Source organism: Epinephelus fuscoguttatus, linkage group LG17 (assembly GCF_011397635.1).
Source record: "Epinephelus fuscoguttatus linkage group LG17, E.fuscoguttatus.final_Chr_v1".
Taxonomy (NCBI): domain Eukaryota; kingdom Metazoa; phylum Chordata; class Actinopteri; order Perciformes; family Serranidae; genus Epinephelus; species Epinephelus fuscoguttatus.
Window position 1 is genome coordinate 7950659 of NC_064768.1, and position 24121 is coordinate 7974779.

The 24121-nt window shown below is 40.0% G+C and overlaps 1 protein-coding gene across 2 annotated transcripts in view; it reads right to left on the minus strand.

Annotated features, from left to right (window-relative positions):
* LOC125904187 (tenascin) overlaps positions 1-24121 on the minus strand; it is a 103636-nt gene that overhangs the window by 69485 nt on the left and 10030 nt on the right. For both annotated transcript variants that reach the window (XM_049601433.1, XM_049601431.1), the window contains exons 2-6: positions 23411-23840; positions 21576-21633; positions 21147-21365; positions 9726-11093; positions 318-433 (exon numbers count right to left, since the gene is read on the minus strand). In XM_049601433.1, coding sequence (XP_049457390.1) covers positions 318-433; positions 9726-11093; positions 21147-21365; positions 21576-21633; positions 23411-23545 — 1896 coding nt within the window. In that variant the 5' untranslated portion in view covers positions 23546-23840. The remainder of the gene's footprint in view (positions 1-317; positions 434-9725; positions 11094-21146; positions 21366-21575; positions 21634-23410; positions 23841-24121) is intronic.

Below are 24121 nucleotides of genomic sequence, written 5' to 3' on the forward strand. Positions count from 1 at the left end.
GTTATTCCCCATAAATCATCTCTCAAGTGTCTGTCTAATAACAGGCATAAAAATGCCCCCTTAAACCAAAACTAAATCCCCAGGTAGATTTTTTCTCATCTTCAAATTGAACATGCAGCTAAAATTCTAAATAATGTGGATGCAAGCAAAGTCATTTCAGATCCAAATGGATATGTCACACAATGACACATAAACTCAAATTAAAAATGATTCAACTTGAGCAACAGACTTTGAGTTATCCTGAGGCTGTATGACCACTCAGGAAAAAGACTTCATCTAGTATCAAACTGCGAACATCAGAATGAATATATTTGTACCTGGCTGGTGAAAGTGATGTAGTAGGTGTCATACTGGACAGGAGGTGCAGTCCAGAACAGAGTGACGGACGTCTCTGTGATGTCTCTGGTGCTCAGCTGAGAAACCCCAGACATGACTGCAGAAACGGACAAAAGAAAAAGAAAGAAATGTTATGATCGTTCATATTTATGTTCACAAAATCAGAGTAAGGCAATTTTTTGACTAAAGGAACATGTCAATATTCCTGTTTCCGTTAAAGTGATACTCCACATATTATCTGCAGTGCTGGGTAAGGGTTACTTTAAAAGTAATCAAAGTACGTTACTGTGTTACTTTTTTTAAAAAAAAGTAACCAGTTACTTTACTGCGTTACTCCCTGAGTAAAGTAACTCAATTACTTTAAAAGTACTTCCAACGTTACTCCCTGAGAAAAGTAACTCAAGCACTTTTAAAGTACTTTTGAGTATTCTACATTCCCTATTGGCCAATGGACCACAGAGTGCTAAGCCTACATTTTTTGTCTCCAGAATTAAAATTATGGACCATTTGCCCTTCACTGAGATCCAGTTCTCCCATCACAGCCGTCACTTTGACCAGTAGAAACACAGAACGATCTGCTGCCGTAGACAACTGTATGACAACAACACCCCAGCGTTTTTAATATTTCCTCTAGGGATGTTACCACACAGAGTAAAAGGGGGAAATGATGGTGTGAAACAGCAGAGGCACTTTGTCAACCCGCTGAGTTAACGTTACTGTCATTAGCATCAAGCTAGCAAACAATGGTACATCCTCACGGTCGGACATAAAGTAATAACATTAACAAATAGCAGCGGGGCTTTTACTCACCACAACTGCAGAAGTTCCCAGCTTCATTTGAAACAGACTACATTATAGATGGTCCGTTATTTATTAATCCCTCTGTGTGTTTATATATTTACTTTTTATCTGCTCTGTTGTCTTTGTAAAGTTAACATATCGCACCGTCATTTCAAACTCAACACTTGTTTCAAATTAAAAGCCCCTTATAACCTCGGCTGAGAGAATCCCTCCATTTTCTAAATAGGCTTTTATTCTGAAACATTTGTCAGAACTTCCTGTGGAAGATACAGTAGCTTGATAGTTTACTTATGGCGCTTCAAATGTAGCTCCTTCCATCTGCTGACGCTTTTAGGTGACTACAACAACATGTCTGCTGGCACATGAACAGACACAGTTCTGGCAGTGACTCAAATAATAGTGAAAGTAATAAAAATAGGACAAGAATAACCCGATGACATCACACACGCCGTGAAAGACGACCGGGGATAATTGGTGAGTACCAGCGTGTAGTGTGTACCAGGCATAATGCAAGTCCTGAGTCTGAAATATGTCTGTCAGCGAGTCCTACTCCACCTATTTAGACTCCACCGTAGACAATGGCAGCATTTCTCCGACCACGTAGCGAGCCACAAGCTCCGTGGCTTCTTTCAGACTGATAGGTTTAACGTTATCTCCGTTATTAGAACCAAAAGACAGTCGTTGCTGTTTCGGAGCTGAAGGACCAGCGTTCTAAAAGTAACGGAAGTAACTGATGTCTTGTTTGGAAATGTACTGAAGTATTTGATTACTCAAACAGCAAACTAACGCGTTAGGTTACTCGTTACTGCAAAAAGTAATCAAAGTACTCTAACGCGTTACTTTATAACACATTATACCCAACTCTGATTATTTGTCTTTTAGCTAATAAACGCTGCAAACTTGAAAAGTTGGCTGTAATAAATTTGTAGATTATTAAACTTTATCTAGTTTTTATTAAATCACTCCTGCAACAGTTTCCATTTCCTGTCTGTGTTCATCAGTTTGGTCCAAATGCTGACTAGTTCCACCAAAATGTGACTAAATACATGACTCCATTTTAATGCAACCCTGTCAAGCTTGTTAAAAGAACTTTGCAAATAATTTTACCCAAAATAAAACAAAATTTAATTATATACACAGATATGCATCGCTGCTCCACAATGAGGCAGAGAAATCTTTTCCTACTCCTGAATGTTTCATGAAAAATACATTTTCCTCCCTTGTGTCTCTTTTTCGTCTTCATGTGATTGATGCAGTGGAACAAATGAACCAGCAGGCCTCCACTTGGACTGAATGTCTGCTGAAATTGAGACGTCCACCTTGAGAAAAACAGAGGGATGTATGCCTCTACGCTTGGTATCAGATCATCAGCTGTCTGCTAACTGGCACCGCCACAATAAAACCAACTGCTCGATCTGATCTGCTGCTTGAAAGTGAAACTGTTCAGACTGTGAGGATGGTTTTGTCATTGATGATGATCAGTGTAAATGTCTTTATTCATTTTTTTTTTTTTAATTTCAATTGTTTGATTCTATTTACCTCAGCTCGGGCCTTAGGGCAGTTGCCAACACTGTCAACACTTGGTTATGGTTAGGAAAACATTATGTTTTGGTTTAAAGTACCTGATTTGGTCTCTCTAAAATCACAGCTGGAAATGTCCCAAAATCTCATAAAAAAAACAAATAAACAAACAAGAAAAATTTTTTTTGTTGGTCTGCTGCCGTTGGCTGTTTGGCAGCTGTCTTGCCTCGACATCACACCATCCTCTCCTCCTTTTAATAAGAGCGTCAGCTCATAAACTTTGTCACTGTTGAAACATTGATTATGCCATGAATGAAGCATACAGATGTAACGCATCAGCTATTTACAGAAACATGCAATGCCAACATTGACTTTAGCAACTGGGCTGAAATTTCTCATGCATATACTTTTATTGCACATACATTCCTGTTTAAATTCATTTAGACTATTGATTGCTTTCACTATTTTTATCAGCCAGCTGTTTGTTTTTCCACACAATCTGACAGTCTCACACACACACACACACACACACACACACACACACTATTATGACTACCTTTTCATTCAGTTTTCCACTGTTTGTTATGTTTTATATTAATATGCATGTATCATGTTGAGTTCTGTACATCATCTGGTTGCCTTTATGTTTCCTTGGATATTTTTTCTCTGTTCCAGGTCACAACTGTTAAACACTTCTGTTCTCCTTTTTGTTCCCCATCACTGCTAGTCCTACTACATTTCAGAAGTACATACTGCAGTTTTTACCGCACTACATGTATCTGTCATTTTAGTCACATTTCAGATTAAAATTTCACATAAAAATCACATAATACATTTTTAAAATGATTTAATGTTAAGTTTTAAAGGGCCAGTGTGTAAAATGGGTTGAAAACAGTGACATCAGTGGTCAAATTCTAGATTGCAGGGCTCGCTCGCTCACCCCTCCCGTCGGGTAAATGACGGTGGCCTCGTAGGGACAAAAAGCCTTGCGCACGAGTTTTTCAGGAGTAGGTCTATCTAGTGACGAGGTGAATGTTTATTTAGAAATCTAAACCATGTTACGATATTGTAATGAATCCCTCACGAGCAGGAGACCAGAGGAGCATTCGGGAAAAAGGCCCATTTATTTGAGCACTCCAAAAACTCTCCGGTAACACTCCACTCCATCCCAAACTCTGACTCTTCTGGCATAACACACACACACACTTCATACACACATACTTGTTTACCATACCTAGTGGGGACCCCCCTCCCCTCTCTGCTCCGCCAATCTCCAGCCCGCACACTGACTGACAGCGTAGCCTGTAAACAGAGCTCAGCTGTTTATTTAGCCTAGCATTATCTCCGGACTATAGTAGCTGCAATGGACGACTTTGAACGCGATTTTGAAGAGTTTCTTGTAGCGGACACAGACCCAGAGCCATACCTGTTTGAGCCGCAGCATACAGATGAGGAACTCCATGTGTTCGATGCTGAGCGGGCGAGAAGAGAGGCTGAATGCACAGAATGGGATTCGGTGCTACTGCTACCATCGTTGGGGAGATATATCATCAGGAGGAAAAGCGCCGCAGAGAGTGCATCACAAGGAGTGAAGTTGCATCTTCTTTTCCTCGCAGATGACGGTTCGGGTTCATTGTCTCCTGTTGTGTGGTAAGTGTGGTCCATTCACAAACTTTATAACTAAAAAAACTTTTCACTACTCTCTATCAACGAACTACCAACACTCTCTGCTGTTTCCTCCTCCTTCTTCCTTCCTTCCGCTGTCTTCGTTGGTTCATTTATACACACGAAACGCGTTCTCTGGCTGGCTGGATTGTCCGCTCGGTCTGCCGTACATACATGGCGGCGCAAGATGGCGACCTCTCTAAAGCAAGGCCCTTGCTATATATATATATAAAAGCATAATTATAAGGCTATGAAAACCAAACAAATTTTATTTTATAGCGATTATACACTTGTATAAACAAATTAATGGGTAGAATATTCAGATTCAGATTCAGATTGACAATAAACCATGCCAAATATTACACACTGGCCTTTTAAAACAATAGACTAGTAACATATATAAAGTATGGTAGTTAAAATTCCTCCCAATAACATTAACACCCCATTCCATTCTATTCATATTCTATTCCATTTCATTCTTATTCCTATTCCACTCCATTCTGTTCCTATTCCAATTCATATTCCATTCTATTGTATTCCTATTCCTGTTTCTATTCCAATTTCATTCCATTCCAATTCCTATCCCATTCCATTCCAAATCCTATTTCATTCCAATCTTATTCTATTCTATTCCATTCTTATTCTATTTTTTTCCATTCTTATTGTATTTAATTCATATTCTAATCTATTCTGTTCTTATTTTATTCTTATTCTATTAAATTCTTATTATTTTTCTAATCTACTCTTTTCTTTTCTATTTAATTCTATTTCATTCCTACTCCATTACATTCTATTCCTATTCCATTCCATTCTATTCATATTCTATTCATTTCCATTCTTATTCCTATTCCAGTCCATTCTATTCCCATTTCTATTCCATTCTATTCATATTCTTATTCCAATCTATTACAATTCCCATTCCATTCCATTCCATTCCATTCCATTCCAATATATATCCCATTCCATTCCAAATCCTATTCAATTCCAGATCTTATTCTATTCTATTCCATTCTTATTCTATTCTATTCTATTCTTACTCTATTTGTATTCCATTCTTATTGTATTGTATTTAATTCTTATTCTATTCTAATCTATTCTGTTGTTGTTTTATTCTGTTCTATTCTATTCTATTCTATTCTATTCTATTCTATTCTAAACCACTCTATTCCTATTCCATTCTATCCATATTCTATTCCATTCTTATTCCTATTCAACTCCATTCTATTCCTTTTCCTATTCCTGTTCCTTGTCAATTCTATTCCTATTCCTGTTACTATTCGATTCTATTCCTATTCCTATTCCAATCTATTCAATTCCCATTCCATTCCAATTCTTATTCTTATTCTTATTCTTTTCTATTCTATACTGTTGTATTCTATTGAGAAACAGTTAATCACACAGTTTAAAAACTTCTTTATGACTATGCGGATCATTTTATTTTCTGTCATGTTGCATCTACAATCATATACATCACTGTCTGGTATAAAGTGCAGTTGTTGAAACCACAGAGTGAAACATGTGGCTGTGTGTGAAGCTGCCAACATGCAGCTCTCAGCCTGGCACAGCCACATGGCTGATGTATGACTGCGCACAGCGAAGGCGTCCTCGATAATAATTCACAGGTTCGCTTTACTGCACGAGTTTCTCATAAAATTAATGCTGAAAAATTCACTGCTTAATGGGTCACTGAGAGCCTGACGTCATGTTTCCCATTACCAATTACCAAAATAAAACATGCGCTTCACACACGCACTGAGGCGGATGGCCAACTACCAAACTGATCACTCATGCATTCAAAAACTGCTGCAGCAGTTTTATGCAAAGTCTATAAAATGTGCACGAAAATGACGTTTTTTCCATCAACTGGTTTTATAGGAAGATTCTCAAGATGGTGCAAGAAAAATAAATTTTCAGCAGCAGCAGGACCTTTTCTCAAGACATTTAATTCCTGCATGCCACCTGAAATATTATTTCTATGACTTTTATTTAGTTTTAGTCTCTGAGGTCATATCCTCTGAGTTTTATCAACCTGTTGATGCTCCGCAGTTAAAACAGAGTCTGCAGTGATGGGAACGGCTCTGTGAGAAGAATTTTCTGAGGAGGAGTGAGGTGCTTTGAGGGACCCATGGACTTATGATGTCCCAGTTTCTAAAACTTTAGCTTTAGATTGGAGGCCTGTGACTAGTGTTGGAGGAAGTATTTAGATCCTTTACTCAAGTAAAGGTACTTATACCACACAAACCTTTCTTAATTAAAAGTATGTAAGTATGATCAGCAAAATGTGCTTAACCTCTTCCTCTCCACGGGGATGTGGCATTCTCGGCCGACATTACCACCTTTTTAGAGGCTGTAGGCTTTTAGGGCTGGATTTAAGATACTGATGTCATATGGAAGTAAAAGACCTTAGTCATACTGGCTGTTCTGGCTACATTTTGATGAGGGAATAACTGGGTCCCTTGAACTCTCACCTCAAGATATCTGAACCATTTTTTTGAAATGTGACCTCACTGTATAAAATGACCTGTCAAATAACCGAAAATTCAATTCCTACAGAAATCTCGACAAATTTTTTTAACCAAACCACAACATGGATTTTTCTTTGGTGTTCCTCAAGGTCTTGGTGTCTTAATGTGATATTACAGCCTGTTCTCATTACGACATCGTCGAATACAGGGATTTTGGTGTCAGGCGCTTGACCCCATATGCCACCTGTCACAGCAGGGTGTCAAGTTGAAACGCTGCCAGTAACATGTCACATAAGGAGCTGGAGAGTCTGTATAGGGTGGGCAAGAGGGGTGGTTAATGGGTCCAACAAACCCAGGAGTTTCACCTGGGAGTCCAGTGTTCGCTTCCCATATAAATGTAGACCTAAACCATTATGTTTTTTTCTAAACCATGTGCTTTCGTTGACGTCCCAGTGTTGGTGGCAGCGTACCAGAATGTCAACAGCAGATGCAGAAGGGTACGTAGTGTGTAATATGTAGACGTGAAAGGCCACAGACAAAGCGGTGATATGTGATGACTTGGGATGAGAACGTGTTGGGTATTTTGAAAGGAATTTTTGACCATTATCTGTATCTGAATCTGTACTTGGAATGTACAGTGTTTGGGTTAGACCTGGGTGGAGTTTAAACCCACCCATGAGGATTGCCCTTCATCACGAGCACTGATATTGATACATTTTACTTGTTAAGTGCTTGTATTTGTAAGAAGTAAATTATCTGTACTGGATACTTGTTTAATCCGAGTATTCTGCTCAACACTATGAAACACAATGTATGACTAGAAAAACAGCCCTGTCTTCAACTTTGTGATAATGCATCTTCCAATTGATCTGAGAGCCTAAGAGGTATAAGAGAAAAGTATTTAACGCTGTCAGATTAATGTAGTGCAATAAAAAGTACAACATTTAATTTTGAGATGTGGTGGAGTAGAAGTATAAAGCTGCATGAAATGAAAATACTCAAGTACAGTCTAAGTACCTAGAATTTGTTCTTAATTACAGTACTTAAGTAAATGTATTACATTGCAAAACTGATTTTTATGCCAACTGTTTCACCTCTGTCAGGAATAAAAAGTATTTGCACAGCTTGTTTGAATTCAGGTATTTTGGCACAAAATTAAAATGTGCATAAAAGCAGGTGGATGGAAAGCACTGCTGCTGTTCACTTATCTCCCTCCACCCTGGGGCCTCACATTGTGGGGACTCCCCTTCCTGCGCTCCAATCAGAATTCCGTTACATTTGGGAAAACATTCAACACTCTCACACGTGTCCTGTGTCAGCCTCGGCACAGGAAGCCATTACACAGCAGTCTGAGGGAGTTTATGGGCAGCAGATCTGGATCCTGCTGCTCTGTTAATGAAACAGTTCCGTCATTGGAATCACTGCAGCTGGAACACCCTCCGAACACACAAGCTAATGTGCTAACGTAGCCTCGGCAACAACAGGGACGATGACATCTAACAACAACAAAACAGCAACACAACTCTCTCACACTCTAAGATGTAGCAGATTGAATGGAAACTTCCTCAATATTGAAAATAAAAACTTTACAAGTGCTTCGAACAAAATTTGGAGAAACAATGACATCACTGATGGTGATGAAGTTGTTGAATGAATCTTGACAAACATTTGCCAGGAGAAAATTTTGGCATTGTAGGTTTCTGCAAACCACGGATTCATTACATTTGTACGCATCGTATCAACGTTTCTAAAGTGACGTAGTATATAAACTGACTTGTCATCTGGAGGTGGAGGGGATGGTGGATGGTGTGACAGCTAGGCGAGATGCCTGCCAAGATGCAGACAACTGTTTGAGACCAACAAACAACAAAAACAAATTTAATTTTAGTTTTTTACAGGGAATCGCTGCTTTTTCAGCAGGGATTGTTCCAGAAAAAAGAATTAAGAATTTTGGAACCAAACATAATCTTTTCCTCACCATAACCAAGTGGTTTTTGTGCCTAAACCTAACCGCATTCTTGCACTCCAATCAGAAACCCCAGTGTTTCGCAACATTGTTGAAACGTAAAGTTTCAATGTATGCACAATAACATAATGTAACATTTCCATGGTTTTCAGAAATGCACAATGCCAACATTTTTACCACAGTTCAAATCACTTTAACCCCCAGTAGAGGGAAGTGCATTTACTCAAGTACTGTACTTACTGTAGGTGTAGTTTTGAGGTATTTATACTATACTGAGGTATTTCTACAACATACCAGAGGGAAAATCTGTACATTTAACAATTATTTGATAACTTATGTCAATAGTTACTTTGCATATTCAAAATAATAATACAAAATATATTCAACAAATAAATTATGATGTATTATTATTGGTTAAAACAGAACTTTATTGACCTCCAGGAAGAAGTTCACAAGCTACCCAGCAGTTTATAAAGTAATTTAAATGAGCTCCAACTTTTCCAGCTGCAAAGTGGAAAAAAACACATTAATGCATCAATTAATATAATATACATTATCCTAAAACTGACCATGCTGCCAACTCTAAAGTCGTCGAATATCAACACTTGGGCAGTTAGACCCACGTGACACTCACGAAAAAAGCTGTCTTTTCACGTTGGCATGACAAGCGTGTGGTCACCATTATTGTTAACGGCACCCAGGCCCTACACTTCTGTGGTGATGCCGATCGGTATCAGCTGTAACTGCCACCATATTAGCACAGTGAAAAGCAGCAGCAATGGCTAGCCAATGGGATACACACGTCCAAACATGGGTGTATGGCCAGATTGTCTTACTACGACAAACATTCTAATGCTTACCCCTTGAAAGTTTCAATACTGCTGTGTATACAATACTACTGACACAGTCATAGGTCTCCTTTGAAGACCAATCTTGTTTTAGGATTCTGTAATGTGTTGGATTTGACTCACCGATGTCACAGTTTGGTCCAGTCATGCCGCTCTCACACTGGCTGCAGTCCGGTCCAGTGAACCCTCGCCGGCAGACACATCTTCCTTTGACACACCTCCCTTTGTTGTTGCAGTTGTTGGGGCAACCTTTGGCGGCACAGTCCGGCCCAGCAGAACCCACATCGCAAACACACTTCCCATTCACACATCTCCCACGGTTACTGCAGTTGTTGGGACAAGCTTTTTCAGAGCAGTCTGCTCCAGTGAATCTATCCTCGCAAACGCACTGTCCATTAACGCAGCGCCCCCTGTTGTTGCAGTTTCCCGGGCAGGATTTCTCAGAGCAATCATCGCCGGTGAAGCCGCTGTCACACACACATTTACCGTTCACACACCTGCCTTGGTCGCTGCAGTCATTAGGGCATGTTCTTTCAGAGCAGTCTGCTCCAGTGAATCTATCCTCGCAAACGCACTGTCCATTAATGCAGCGCCCCCTGTTGTTGCAGTTTCCCGGGCAGGATTTCTCAGAGCAATCATCGCCGGTGAAGCCGCTGTCACACACACATTTACCGTTCACACACCTGCCTTGGTCGCTGCAGTCATTAGGGCATGTTCTTTCAGAGCAGTCGGGTCCACTGAATTCATCATCACAAATGCACTCTCCCTTTATGCAGCGCCCCCTGTTGTTGCAGTTTCCAGGACAGGTGGTCTCAGAGCAGTCTGCACCGGTGAAGCCACTGTCACACACACATTTACCGTTCACACACCTGCCACGGTCATTGCAGTCATCAGGACACGCCCTCTTTGAGCAGTCAGGTCCGGTGAATCCAGGATTACACACACACTGTCCGTTGATGCAGCGCCCCCTTTTGTTGCAGTTTCCTGGGCACGAATCTGCAGAGCAGTCAGCACCAGTGAACCCGCTGTCACACACACATTTACCGTTCATACAGCGTCCACGGTCACTGCAGTTGTTTGGACATGCCTTCTTCGAGCAGTCGGGGCTGGTGAACCCAGGATTGCACACACATTGTCCATTTACGCAGCGCCCCCTGTTGTTGCAGTTCCCAGGACAGGACTGGTCTGAGCAGCTGGGACCAGCGAAGCCTGTGTCACACGCACACCTGCCATTCACACACCTGCCATGGTTGTTGCAGTTGTCGGGGCAGCCTCTCTGTGAGCAGTCTGGACCGGTGAAACCAGGGTCACACACACACTGTCCATTCACACACCGTCCATTGTCATTGCAGTTTCCAGGACAGTTGGACATGCTGCAGTCCGGTCCACTAAAACCAGTGAAGCAGACACACTTTCCGTCAACGCAACGACCCTGATCGCTGCACTCGTTGGGACACCCGTCCAAACCTGGTTTGATGGAGCAACCTGCACCTGAAGAGAGGAGGACAGACAGGTTCATAAGTGCAAGTACATTTCCCTACAGAAAGTGATGCACCAAAATTTGTCCTAGATATCCTAGATTATCATGAGCCAGTAATTCATGTATAACCCACATATTTTGGGAAGACTGTGATAGCATTACCCAAGTGCTGACAGGGGTAAAAAAGGATGTCATCCATGTAAGGAGGAAGGTTGGGGTGGTGGTTGTTTCACAAAACACAGGACTTTCTCCCGGGACACCAAGATTTGGAACCGTGTGAAACCAGGTGGACTTTGAGTCATTTTAAGGTACATCGTCATGTTTTTTTCCCTACATAACCTAGATACATTAAATGCATAATGCATACATGGGACTCTAATTTATTAGATATCTTATTAACCATTTTGTGAGGATACATCAATAAGGTTAAGGACACAGAGAGACACTGACACAGAAACAAAACATTTCAATCATGTGTTCTTAATGAGAACATCTTTTTACACTTTCATGTAGGATTTTTCTATGCTAGCTACTCATCAGCTACACTTATTTGCAATTAGACAGATGTCCTGCTGACTAGGTAAAACAAACACATTTTAACCATGCATGTATTGTAAGGAAACATAAAGCATTCATACTAGAAAAAAAATCATGGCGTTTAAAAACAAAAACAAAAAAAAACAACAAAGGGCAGGTTATTAAAAATGCAAACTATTCTTGGAAGTCTCTGCTAACAGTCTCACTAATTCAGAAAAACAGAGCAGATTTTTTTTTCAAGTGAATGCATTACACTTCCATATTATTGTGAAGTCGGATGTCGATGATGGATATGCCAAAAATTTAAAATTGTGTTTTGTGAGGTATTTATGATCCAAACTGCTGGAAACATCTACATTTTTATGCCCTTGTTTAACTGTTAAAGTCTTCTTATGCATCATTTGGCTTTTTGAGACTTTTACATTTCATCAGTGTCCATGTTTTTGTTGTTTTATTTTATTTATTTTATTCATTCATTTTTTGTAACCGCCTGTTCTGTTAGGGGTTGTGGGGGGGCTGGAACCTAGCCAAGCTGACACTGGGTTAGAGGTGAGGTACACCCTGGAAAGGTTGCCAGACTATCACAGGGCTGACACATAGAGACAGACAACCATTCGCTCTCACATTCACACCTACGGACAATTTTAAGTCACCAGTGAACCTAGCCTGCATGTCTTTGGACTGTGGGAGGAAGCCGGAGAAAATCTATGTTGACACGGGGGGGAAAAAACACACATGAAAACACACGTTATCAGTTCATGAAAGTTAACTGTTATGTTATGGTCATCTAAAAAAAAGTCTTGTTTGGTTGACCCTCTAAGGAGTCAGATGTTCTGTATTTCCAGTAAAAAAAAAGTTTTAATGATTTTGAGCATCTTTTTTGCTAGCCAAAAATAAGCATCAGCATTATCACAGTTAAACATAGCTGTAAATGCATCGTGCTAACAAAGCTAGCAGCTAGCATCAGGGTTAGCTCCACCCTCTCGTCAAAATATGGTCACTTCTGACTCCAAATATCCAAGATGGCAATGGTCAAAATGCCGCACTTGTGGCTTCAGAACAGGAGTCCACAAACCAAAGGGTGATGTCACTGTGGGTACATCCATTTTTTTTTGGACTGTCTATGGTTTTCACTGTTACTAACTACTAACTAACTGAAAATTGCTTCCACATCAGTTAGAATTGCTTACAGATGTCGATGTGTACACATATTTCTCAGTGTGTAAGTTGATTCTGAAATGTTGATCTTTTTAAATTTTCCAAAATGTTAGAAACCACCGATCTACAATCTGTTATATTCATCGCACAACAGGACAGACATCATCCCAATTATTTGGATGTTCTTATAGCCTCACTAGTTGTGGAGCGAAGAATGTAAAGTTCATCCAAAGGGTAGGGGGCTCAGTACAAGGAAAGTGAAGGGGTTTTAATGAACTGATGGACAAACGACCATCTCTACCCTCAGGCCTCACCTCCAACAGGGCAGTGACAGAAGCTCTGGTTTGTTGCAGCACAATAACGGAAGTTTATTTGACAGACGTCTTGAATTATTTAGAACAGAATCCTCTTCATTCTTCAGTGTTTGGGGGGTGGAGGTCTAATCCTCTCTAATTAGACTGAAACGCTGCCTTGTTTTCACTAATGAGAGGAGGGTGGAGGGGAGCTGCACTGGACTGGGAGGAGATGGAGACTGAGATCACACTGGGCAGAGAGCTGAGGGGACAGACACACATACACACACACTGTTAGCTCATGCTTTGAGCTCTGCCAGTTTATAATGGGATCAGTCCCGAGGTCAGCTTCACTCTGACGGAGGATGTGACTGATGGACTGAATCTAACATAAATCTGTCAAAACTAATTTAACCGACAGCACAGTCACAAGTACAAGTACTCAAGTACTGTATTTATAGGGAAACTTAAGTATTTTTTAACCTGGACCCTATTTTCACATATTTTTGTGACAAAGTGACTCATGGAGAAAATAATGTTTGAAACTGGTCCAGTATTGAGAGAGAGGCCAGCCGCAGCAGCAGCAGCACGACAATCCCTACTTGCAGTTGGCATTCTCAATTAACATCCACTAAAAGTGTTTGTTTTTTGCCACCGACAGGCTCAGATAGTTATTATGAGCATTTAATAACATTACAGAAAGGATCCTTACAGAGAAATGAAGCATTTTTCTCTACCTTTCACTGGTCTGTTTGTCATTGAGATCAAGTTTTGCTCAAAAGATGACTTATTGCAGGAAAAACAACAGTGGAAACGTTAGTGAGAGTTGGACACAAACGTGGTAATATTGTTTTGCAAGTAAGTCACAAGTCTTTGCACTCAAGTCTAAAGTCAAGAAAGTCAAGTTTCAAGTCCTTAACATGCCATTATGCACTCTTCAACAAAGGTAATGCCAATATGAATTTACAAAAATCATAAACATATTTTGAAATTTGCATTTTTTTAGAACAAGTTTGTTAAAAAGTTTTTTAACTTTAATTATGCTAATGTATTTAATATTAGCCTCAACTTACTGTGGATTGTGCAACTTCAGATGTGTTAAAGTTTTTGTAGTTTTTGTAGTAGTTGACCAAAGGCTAGTCCAGAAAGTCCATTAGTCAGCAAGATTTCACTTCTAAAAACATTCTGAGCCTTTGAGTGAAATAAACAAGCATTTTTAATGGACGTAAATTGACTGAGCACAGTTGCCCGCAGAGATTAAACTGCAGCTTTTTTCGCTGCTGTGGCTGCAGTGGTCTCTCTCAATACTAGAATTAAAAAAATCGTTGTATCTATCAGTCACTTGGACACACACACACACCAAACCAAAACAAAAACAAACAAACAGGAAAATGCAGCCCAGGCTTAAAAATACTTTAGTTTCCCTTTGAGTCTGAGTCCATTTTTTTTATGTTAGGATTTCACTCTTCTTCTTTCAACCCAACGATGAGAATAAATTTTGGCATTGTACGTTTCTGCAATTCAGGGAACTGTTACATTTGCATTATGTAGCCTTACACGTCAAAATATGACACTCTAGGTGCACGTCCTGCGTCAGTTTTGGATGATCAGGGACAGCATATCAATTTATGCTTGTTACATGCATTGTCTCTTTTCAAAACAAACTACAAACACTGGTAAAAAAGGAAGAGAAAAAAACAGCATGGTTTGGCTTAAAATAATTTGTTACTAATGTGATATAACATCAGGTGACATACCACACTAGCATAGTATGCTAACAGCACACTACATTGTTATTAAAATCACTCGATTGACTTTTGGTTTCACATGGGACACAAACAGTGGACTCCTGGGTAAAAGTCTGGAGTTTGTTGGTCCCATTTACTTTCCCTCCACCATGCCATGTGTGGTCTTTCTTGCTCTTTATACATCAGTACTTGCCCAGAGTGTCAGAAATGCCACTGCCTGGTGCCTCTCATACCACTGCTAGAGGGTGCCTCTGTGGTCCATGTTTGCTGCCTACAGCCACTGACCAAGCATCAGGATTTGACGAGTTGGGAGTGAGACTGGAGGCCTGTACTACGGCGCCAGTTCAACTTACCCAGGATATCTTTTTTCTTACAGTATCTGGCTTGACTAACCCTAACACTGGCCGTCTGGATAACCGGTACTACAAAGCTGGTTATCAACTAGGTCAGTCAACTCTAGGTTTTCCTATCCAGCCATGAGCGCGTTCATGTGAAAGAGCAGCAGAACCACGAATGAAGCAGGCTTCTTCATATTGAATCAGATGAAATGGTGCCAAAAGTGTCTGGCACTCCAAAACATAAAAATGTCATTGTTGTGGGATGTGAACCATACTCTACAATCTTATAACAGAAAATGTGAAATATTGAAAATACAATCCAAAATTCACTCTCAACAGAGACTTAAATTACATGTAGATATCATTAGGCTATATGTGACATTAGTATAGTGTATATTTTGATATTTAGTTTGATGATGACGAAACTATATCTTACATAAAACCAGCTTCGTAGTACTAAAAAACCCTGAAGTTACCTCACTGTCTCCAAATCCAGTCTCGTAGTGGGTTGACAAAAACCACCACATTCCCCCCACATGACAAAGTCAGCTCATATACCATTGGTGTTTCTGAAAGTCAAGGATCCTTCCTTGGTATGATAAGTCCTTCTAAGGAAGGATCCTCCAGAGGCAAGGCAAGAGTCCTTCCTAGAATTCAGTGAACACAAATTGGAACAGGGCAACGAGTGTCCCCAGGTGTACATCATTAATCCTCAGCAGACTGAGGCAGTGGAAGTGGACACTTAGCGCTCCATCTCTGCTGTAAATGATTAATTTAAAAACGGTTATGTTTTATCTAAATCAAATCTAAATCTCGCAGTGGACACATTGGAAAGTGTAAATTATGAGGTTTCTGTCAATATGTTTTATGACGCTTGTATGATAAAAACTCTTGGAGACATTAATCCAAATGAATTACTTATGTATCTAAATCCTGCTGAGCTCCACTGGCGCAGGTTTCATTGAAAAGGTCCTGCCTTCACTTCCAGCAAATTGTGTGCAAAGCATTGTGGGGATTTTATACCCGCTGAGGATACACACATGCATCCTTGGAATTTATCTGAACTCAGTCCTCGGTGAAATTTGGAAGGATCCTTAGCACTGGAACAGTCTTTTTGCGGGGTTCAATGATGTAGCCTCCTTGAAACCAGGCCGTTTGAGGATTCTTCCTTAACTTTGAGAAACACCTTATGTTACTTTGGAAATTACATGATACATATGAAATGTACAAATGTAATATATTCATAGTTTGCAGAAACATAAAATGCCAACATTTTTTTCTGGTGACTGTGCTGCTGCTTTTACCCTCAACTTTTCTTTTTGTATCTTGTTATTGTTGTTGTTGACATCCTTGTTTTTTTATGTGGTTTTTTCATGTTTTATGTGTTGCTGGCTGTGTATGTGTGTGTTCACAAAAAAGAGGAGTCTGTAAGTATGAGTTAAATTTTGCCTTCAATAAAAACAGAATTGTTAAAAGAATGTAAATACATGTTCCAGTGTTTGATAAATGTGTCATCAGTCTGCTGAAGCAGGAGGTCACACTTTAATGCTGCGGGTGTGTGTGTGTGTGCGTGCGTGTGTATGATGAGTCAGTGGAAGGGGAGAACTACAGGCTACAGGCAGAAACAGTGAAGTAATATGAACTCATGCGACTGGGTGGAACAGAGACATGTGCAGGCAGTCGGGCAGATCGTGACTGAAAGAGTTACAGCAGGGAGAGATGAAAGATGAGAATTATATGGACTGTGAACTGTGAGTCAGACTCAACATGTATTGATTTATGTTTTAACAATTATTATTGATCTGAGGAAATGCTCTGTTTCATATTCCTACAATATGTTTTAAAGGACCAGTGCAGCATGATTTATGTTTTTGTTCATATTTTTTTATTCTCTTCCTGTTTTACACCATCTAAATTTTTCCCAGTGATTTTATCACATTATGACTTGTTTATGATTTGGGTTTATTTTTCATGACTTCGTGACTTTATCTCTAGCACCACCTTTAGGCAAAACTTGCAACTTGTGAAAAAAATATCAAACGAGGCACAATATCTTGTCTGGATCATTTTATTGTCTTTTTAACTGAAATAAAATCTGTGTTGTTTGGAATTAATTAAAAGTTTATGAACCTGAGAGGTTTGGCTAAAGTTACTGATCTTCGCTGATGCACAGATGTGAACACTCTCAAAATTATAACGACATTAAATGGATAGTTCAGATTTTTTGAAGTGGGTTGTATGAGGTACTTATCCAAAGTCAGTGTATGACATAAAGCAGATGTCAGTCGGCATGCTGCCAGTTTGGAGAAGGAGAATCTGGCTGGTGTCCAACACAGAAGCATCAAAACATGTTTAAGCCTCATAACAAAGTCAAAGTCAGTTTAAAAGTATTAAGAATATTTTAACTCCTATATCTTAGCTTCAGACAACCCATTCCAACATGGAAGCCGTTAAAAGGTTAAGTTCCCCATCTATGCTCTAGTCAAAGCCACCAGACTCCATTAACAAAAACAGTCATTTTAGCTTGTTGAACACGGAAGCTGCTGGTCTGCAGCTGCTTTGACAACTTAGTTAGTTTGCATTACAATGTGACTTTGGTGAATCTAATCTATCCCTTTAAACACAAAAGTCACACAATAACTCAATTAAAATAAATGAAAATAATTTGAAGCAGTAGAAGACCAGCAGCTTCTTGTTTCCAGTGTTGTTAAATCGCTGTTTTTCTAAACGGAGTGGCTTTGAAGAGAGAAATATAACAGCTTCATTTTCATGTTGGAAATCACTGTCTGACGGTGAGGTAAAGAAGAGGGAATAATGTAAATATAGTATACATTTAAGCTGATATCCACAGCAGTAGATCGTTTAGCTTCCATGTCGGGACTCCAGCCTGCTTTTCCAAACTGGGGGTGTGCCAACCGCAATCTACTGTAGGTAATACACTGTCTGTAGATCAGGACCCCGTACATCTACACTTCAAAAAATCTGAACTATCCTTCTAATCCTTCCAGTGGCTCCCTGCAGCTTTGACAGAAAATTATATGGAAATAATTAATTGTTATTGTTTTAACATTTTGATTTTCATTTATTGTTGCAGGCCTAATGTCATTCTTACATTCTTTAACTGCAAAAATGCATAGCCTATATATCGATTAAAAAAAGTTTCAACATTTCGTCAATTAAAATGTACATCATATGTCTACGGCCTAACAGCTTTTTCTCTAAGAACTTCACCAGTTACAGTACTCTTGAGTCTTTCGAACTAGGCTATCTGTGGATTCCAAATCCAAAAAGGGAAAAGTCTCAGGGAAAGAGAATTTTATAGTTTGTGGACAAATTTGTTTGCTTTCATTGGCAATGCTGCAAATAATCAAGAATAGTCCACTGCAGAATGGCCACCTTGTGCTAACACATATTAATGAATTCTAATTTAGATCTATTAGTAATGTTGATAGGCAACACCAAACGCTATAGAAGACTTTTTTAGGTAGCCAAAAACATTGCAATTTACTTTCATGAACTGAAAACACACTGAAAAAGGGACAGCTAAAGCTACGCCTATACTCTGTGAATCTCGAGTTACACCATGGTTACATTACCTATCCAACGTAAGGCGTACGGAACCCACATGTCACTCAGTGCAGCCATACCCTTAATTATGCATAACTTAAAGACTCAATAACACGTCAACATGTTACAGAAAAATTCAACCCCATACAGTTGTCATGAACTGAGAAATTAGCCATAGAGACAAAAATGTTTTTTGTACCAGGCTGTAAAAATGCTGTTTATTTCCTCTGTAAAGTTGAACATATTAATATAGGGTCTATGGGGATTAACTCACTCTTGGAGCCAGCCTCAAGTGGTCATTAAAGGAACTGCACTTTTTGGCACTTCTGCCTTGGCTTCATTTTTCAGCCCCGAAGGTTATTGCTTGGTTTCTAAGCAGGTTTATGGACATTTATCCACGTATGTCTGAAACAGATTTTATGGCAAACCATTGAATTGCTGGGACATTTCATTCAGAGCAACAAATGTCAACCTGATGGTGGTGCTGGAGATAAAGTCAGGAGAACACCAAAGTTGATTTACTCTTTGGGGAACATATATGTTCGTACAATTTTTTATTTCAGTCAAACAATAATTGTTATGATTTTTAAATCTGAGGTTTTGTTTGCAGTCTTTGACCAACAAGATTCCAGCTCTAACTACAGATGAGCAGAAAGGGGACTTTTCAATAAACAAAGAGGATTCAGTGCTGTGTTTCTACAACACATGTTGCTATAAACACATGCTGGGCAGCAAAGTAAGAAAAGAAAAACCCAGATGTGAACTTTTAGGCCATGTTCAGTCATTACAGTCTGAAATGACACAACTGTAAGAGTCTAGACTGGATTGTTATGTTATTGATAGCAAAATAATGATCTTAGATCACATGAGAAGACGAGTATTTGTATTTGCTGTCATAGTGCACAGCACACAGCTAATAGTGATGAGGATGACTGTGGGCAGACTTTAAACTATGATCATGCATTTTGGATGACTTTCTGAAATTAAATTTTGGTTGAACATTCTGTTTTGGGGATTGTTGTGGCCTGACATGCCTGATTACATGGCAGCTTTTCTGAAAAAAAGTTGCAATGCATGTTATTATGTTTACAGGCATTTTTCCAGTTGAGTTTGAGGGGCAAGTGACAATTGCAAAAATAGCTGTGATCCTGTCTTGGACTGCTAGCTTATTATTATGAACATTTAGTGTTTCCCACAGAATTAGAATCTACTTGTGACGGCTGGGGGTGTGGGGGTAGCCACAGCTGATCACTACAATGAAATGAGTTTTTACTTGTTTTGATGGTGACTGGTGATTGGACAAATTGCAAGGTCGCACGGAATTCACTGAGGTTGGCTGAATTTGTGTTAACTGTTGCGATTGCAACATTGCAACTTCCTGGCGGGGCTCTCTTAGGTAATTAACTTTGGATTAATATGATGGAAAATCTCAGGACCCATGAGGGCCTCCAGACCTCAGTTTGATTCTCACAACAATGAAGCCAACAAGTGCCAAAACTGCAGTCCTCTAATGGCCACTTGCAGCTGCCAGTCAATCCCCATAGACCCCCGTGGTAAAATGCTCAACTTTACAGCAGAAATAGATATGTCAACAGCCTGGTACAAAACACAGTTTTGGTCTTTTTAGCTAATTTCAACATTCATGACAACTGTGCAGGGGAACGCATCTTTTTACAACTGACCCGTTTACATTTTATTAAGGCTTAGGGTTATGCATAATTAACGGCAGGCCGCACTGCGTGACAGGCTGTTTGCTGATGGTGTCCTTGGTTTCTCAGTCAGATCCACTCCTTATTCCTCCACAGCTCCAACCTCTCGCCCAAATATTTTTAATAGAATTTTTTAACACTTGATGGTGGCATAGACCTTAATTTTTACGTTGATATTGCAATTTTATTCTTATTTCTACATCCAGCAGTTTCAGAGCAGCATAATGATTCATTAGGAGTCTTTGGGTTTGTTTCCACCTGATGAATGTATGTCCAATAATCACTCTTTTAGCTCTGTTTTTGGTCTCCACCAGCTCCTGAGGGAAAAATCTGTCTCTTTAGTTGCTAAATGCTCCATTATGTTCACCAGGTGGACGCTAAGTGTGTCTGTCTGTTGTTTGCTGCTAAGCAGGAGGTGTACTGTTGCTTTTACATATTTTTGTCTGAAAGGAAACTATGAGAGCAATGAGTGAGCCAAAACAATAAAGTTGTGGGCCAGACAGATAAAAACTGAGCTAAAACTCGCTTTGAAGCTCTATAAAGGTGAGAGGAGCTGCAGATTCAGCTGATAATTCTCCAGAGGTTCATCACTATAAGCATTGTCATTGTTATTATTAAAATATGCATTAAAGTCACTTGACTTTGATTCTCATATAGTCATGAATATTTTAAGTTAAAGAGAAATACTTTAAAGTAACAGTGAGCTGCTTTTACCTTTGCTCTCCTTCGAGGTGCAGCAGCCTCCTTCAGCTCCTCCACATTTCTCCCTAAGGGACGACACCTCCCTCTCCAGCCTTTCTAGTCGCTCCCGCAGGGCAGCGAAGTCCGCCTCGCAACCACAAGACCCAGCTCCTAAACCTGAATCTGATGGAACCAGTTTGATCTTATGAGTCAGGACTAGAGGAGAACCAGGAGTCAGGTCGATTTCTTTACCTAAGAGACAAACAGGCTGAATTAAAACTTGGAGGAAAAAGGAGACTGAACTTCAGATGTTCCTCCAACCCGACAGACTCATACCAGCACTGATTTGAGTTGTAAGAAAAATTACATTTGTTGACAATATTTTTCAGCAATGTCAAACAATATTAAAATCAGAATGATTAATAGTGTAACCAAAACGTGTTGTGTTGTGCAGGTTTTTACCTCCCTGGCTGACATCAGATGAATCCCCCTGATTGGCACAGCCCTCTGAGATCACCACCTGTAACAAGTACAATGTGAGAGGCAACATAAATATTTCTTTGTGTTATGTTTGCTGCGTCCTAGCTCTGGGGCTACATCTTCTACAAAACTTCTCTTCAGTGCATTACCAGTCATTATGTATAAGTTTATATCAACATATAGAAAATATTTATATTACTGCATTAATTAAGCACCCCACTGGTATGTAGTTCGGCTATGTGTGCTCAATACAATGTTGCAGAAATATCCCTAACCAACAATCTGTCATTCTTTGAGGAGCAAGTAGCAGACACCCCAGTTACTTCTACAGCCTTATGCTGCATTCATGTGGTGCCAGAATAATCTAAAAAATGTGTTTTTGATTATATGTAATTGCTCACCATATCAGTTTCATATCAGTTGTATATGCCACAAGACACCTGGAGCATCAATATAACTTAAAAAAAAAAAATAAATAAATAAATAAATAAAAAATAATAATAACAACTAGTTTTTAAAGTGGGGCAATGAGTTAACTGTTCTTACGTTGATAGGTATTATTCCAATCAGAGGGAGCTTTAAATTTAAAGGCACATCTGCCAATTTCTTTGTTTTAAAGGGGAACTAAACCCTCCTCTCTGGGCATTACTCCACCCACAACTTGATTGAAAAAAATTCAGAAAAGATAGGCGGAGCTGGGGGGGGGTGGGGGGTGGGGGGGGGTGGGTGGAGGACAGGCGAGCGGCTGAGGAAGGGGGCGGAGTGAAGATTGTCCCTCCTGCAGGGAGAGGAGAGAGGGCTTTTCATTGTGCCGATGGTGGCACACAGACAGAAGGGAAGGCGGCCGGAGCTCAGCCGGTCCCCGTCTCCACACTTTGACTTATTTTATCCTACTTGGTTCTATTTCTCCCTCTCTGGGAGCCTGGGCTCACCGCGCAGCAGCCCACCGCATCCATCCATCCACCCCTCCCTCCCACGCGGCCCCGCACATATACTCCCGAGCCTCGGTGCCTCTGCTTGACCAACTAACCTAAATACTATAAACACACTACTAACTGTAAACCTACACTAAAATACACTATGCTAACAATACAATTCGACAAAATACTAGCTATTCTCTCTGCTCTACTACTCTCTCTGCTCTGATCCAACCTACTCGCTATCAGTTTGATAACTGCGGACAGAATGGTTTTATAGTAAGGGGAGGAGTAAAGGGAGGAGGGCAGGCTTTAGCATGGATGGTTAGTGACGTCATTCGCCCCGAAAAAGATTTATTCGCCTCCAATGTAATGTAATGTAAATTCAAATGTAGTAACCAGGTTTCAAGCTGTAGAGGGCACTCCATAGCACATTTTTAAAATAAAATGTAGATTTTCAACAGTTTGCACTAAACTGTCAAGATTTTGAGCAGGATCACTCAGTAACACTACTATACAACCAGAAACAATGATTATCAGCTGAAAAAAATGGTTTAGGGTTTAGTTACTCTTTAAATGAGAAAGATCATTAAAGTGGATGCCTTTGAAAATGCACTGGAGCCAACGGTGGTGTGTTCGAGCTCGGTAACCAGTTGTAAATTTCATACATTGAGCAATAAGTAAAGCACTCCTTAAAGTCACAGATGCACCATTATTTTTCTCATTTGAAGAGGAGGAGCAGGTTTAGCTCAGTTTGGATTTTGTGAAGGAACATTTTTATGGCCTGAATCCTTTGATGGAAGTGGTCCCTAAATTCAGACGGATTTTATCTCTTCTTTAAATTCTGCCACTGGTGAAATCCACCAGTCCATCTATTCATCCAACCATCCACTGACTCACCTTGATGGAGTCCTGCTTGGCATCCCTCGGCGTCCTTTGACCTCTGACCTGTAACTCGTGGGAGGTTGATGTGGTCAGGAGGGCGGGTGCAGCCAGGAGGAGGATGAGGAGGAGGGAGGGGATGAAGGGAAACATCGCTGGGGTCAGAGCAGGAAAAATTCCTCTTCAGGTTGTTTAGGAAAAAGAAGGAAAGAAGGGAAAGAAGGGAAAGATGCTGGACTGCTCAGGAAACTTGAGCTGATTGAAGCCGTTAGTTTGGTTGAATTAAAGCTGGTTGTTTCCAAAGATGAACAGATTAGTAGCACTTGAGCTGCAGGTGAAAGAGATCTCTGTCAACTGCTGTCACTTCAATCAGGTCCCACAGAGGTGATGACATTTACCGCTCCTTTTTTCCCCGTCTCTCCTCTGTGCTCAAGGGATTTTTCCCTGTCTGGAACAAAGACAGAAACACACATTTAAACCCACCTTAAAGGTTTACTTTAGCTTAGCCAACTCCACTTTGGTCACAATTAGCAGAAGTGGGGCCATTAGCTGTTTACAAGCCTGTCAGTGCAGCGTGTCAGCCAATAAACCACAACGGAAAAAGTAATTTGGTCTGAAAGAGTAATTTGTGATGATGGATCAGACTAAGGGCTGATTATTTAGACTAATTGTCATGCTGTTATTGGTTAATTTATTTAATAAATGAAGAGTATTTCATGAAATGGATCC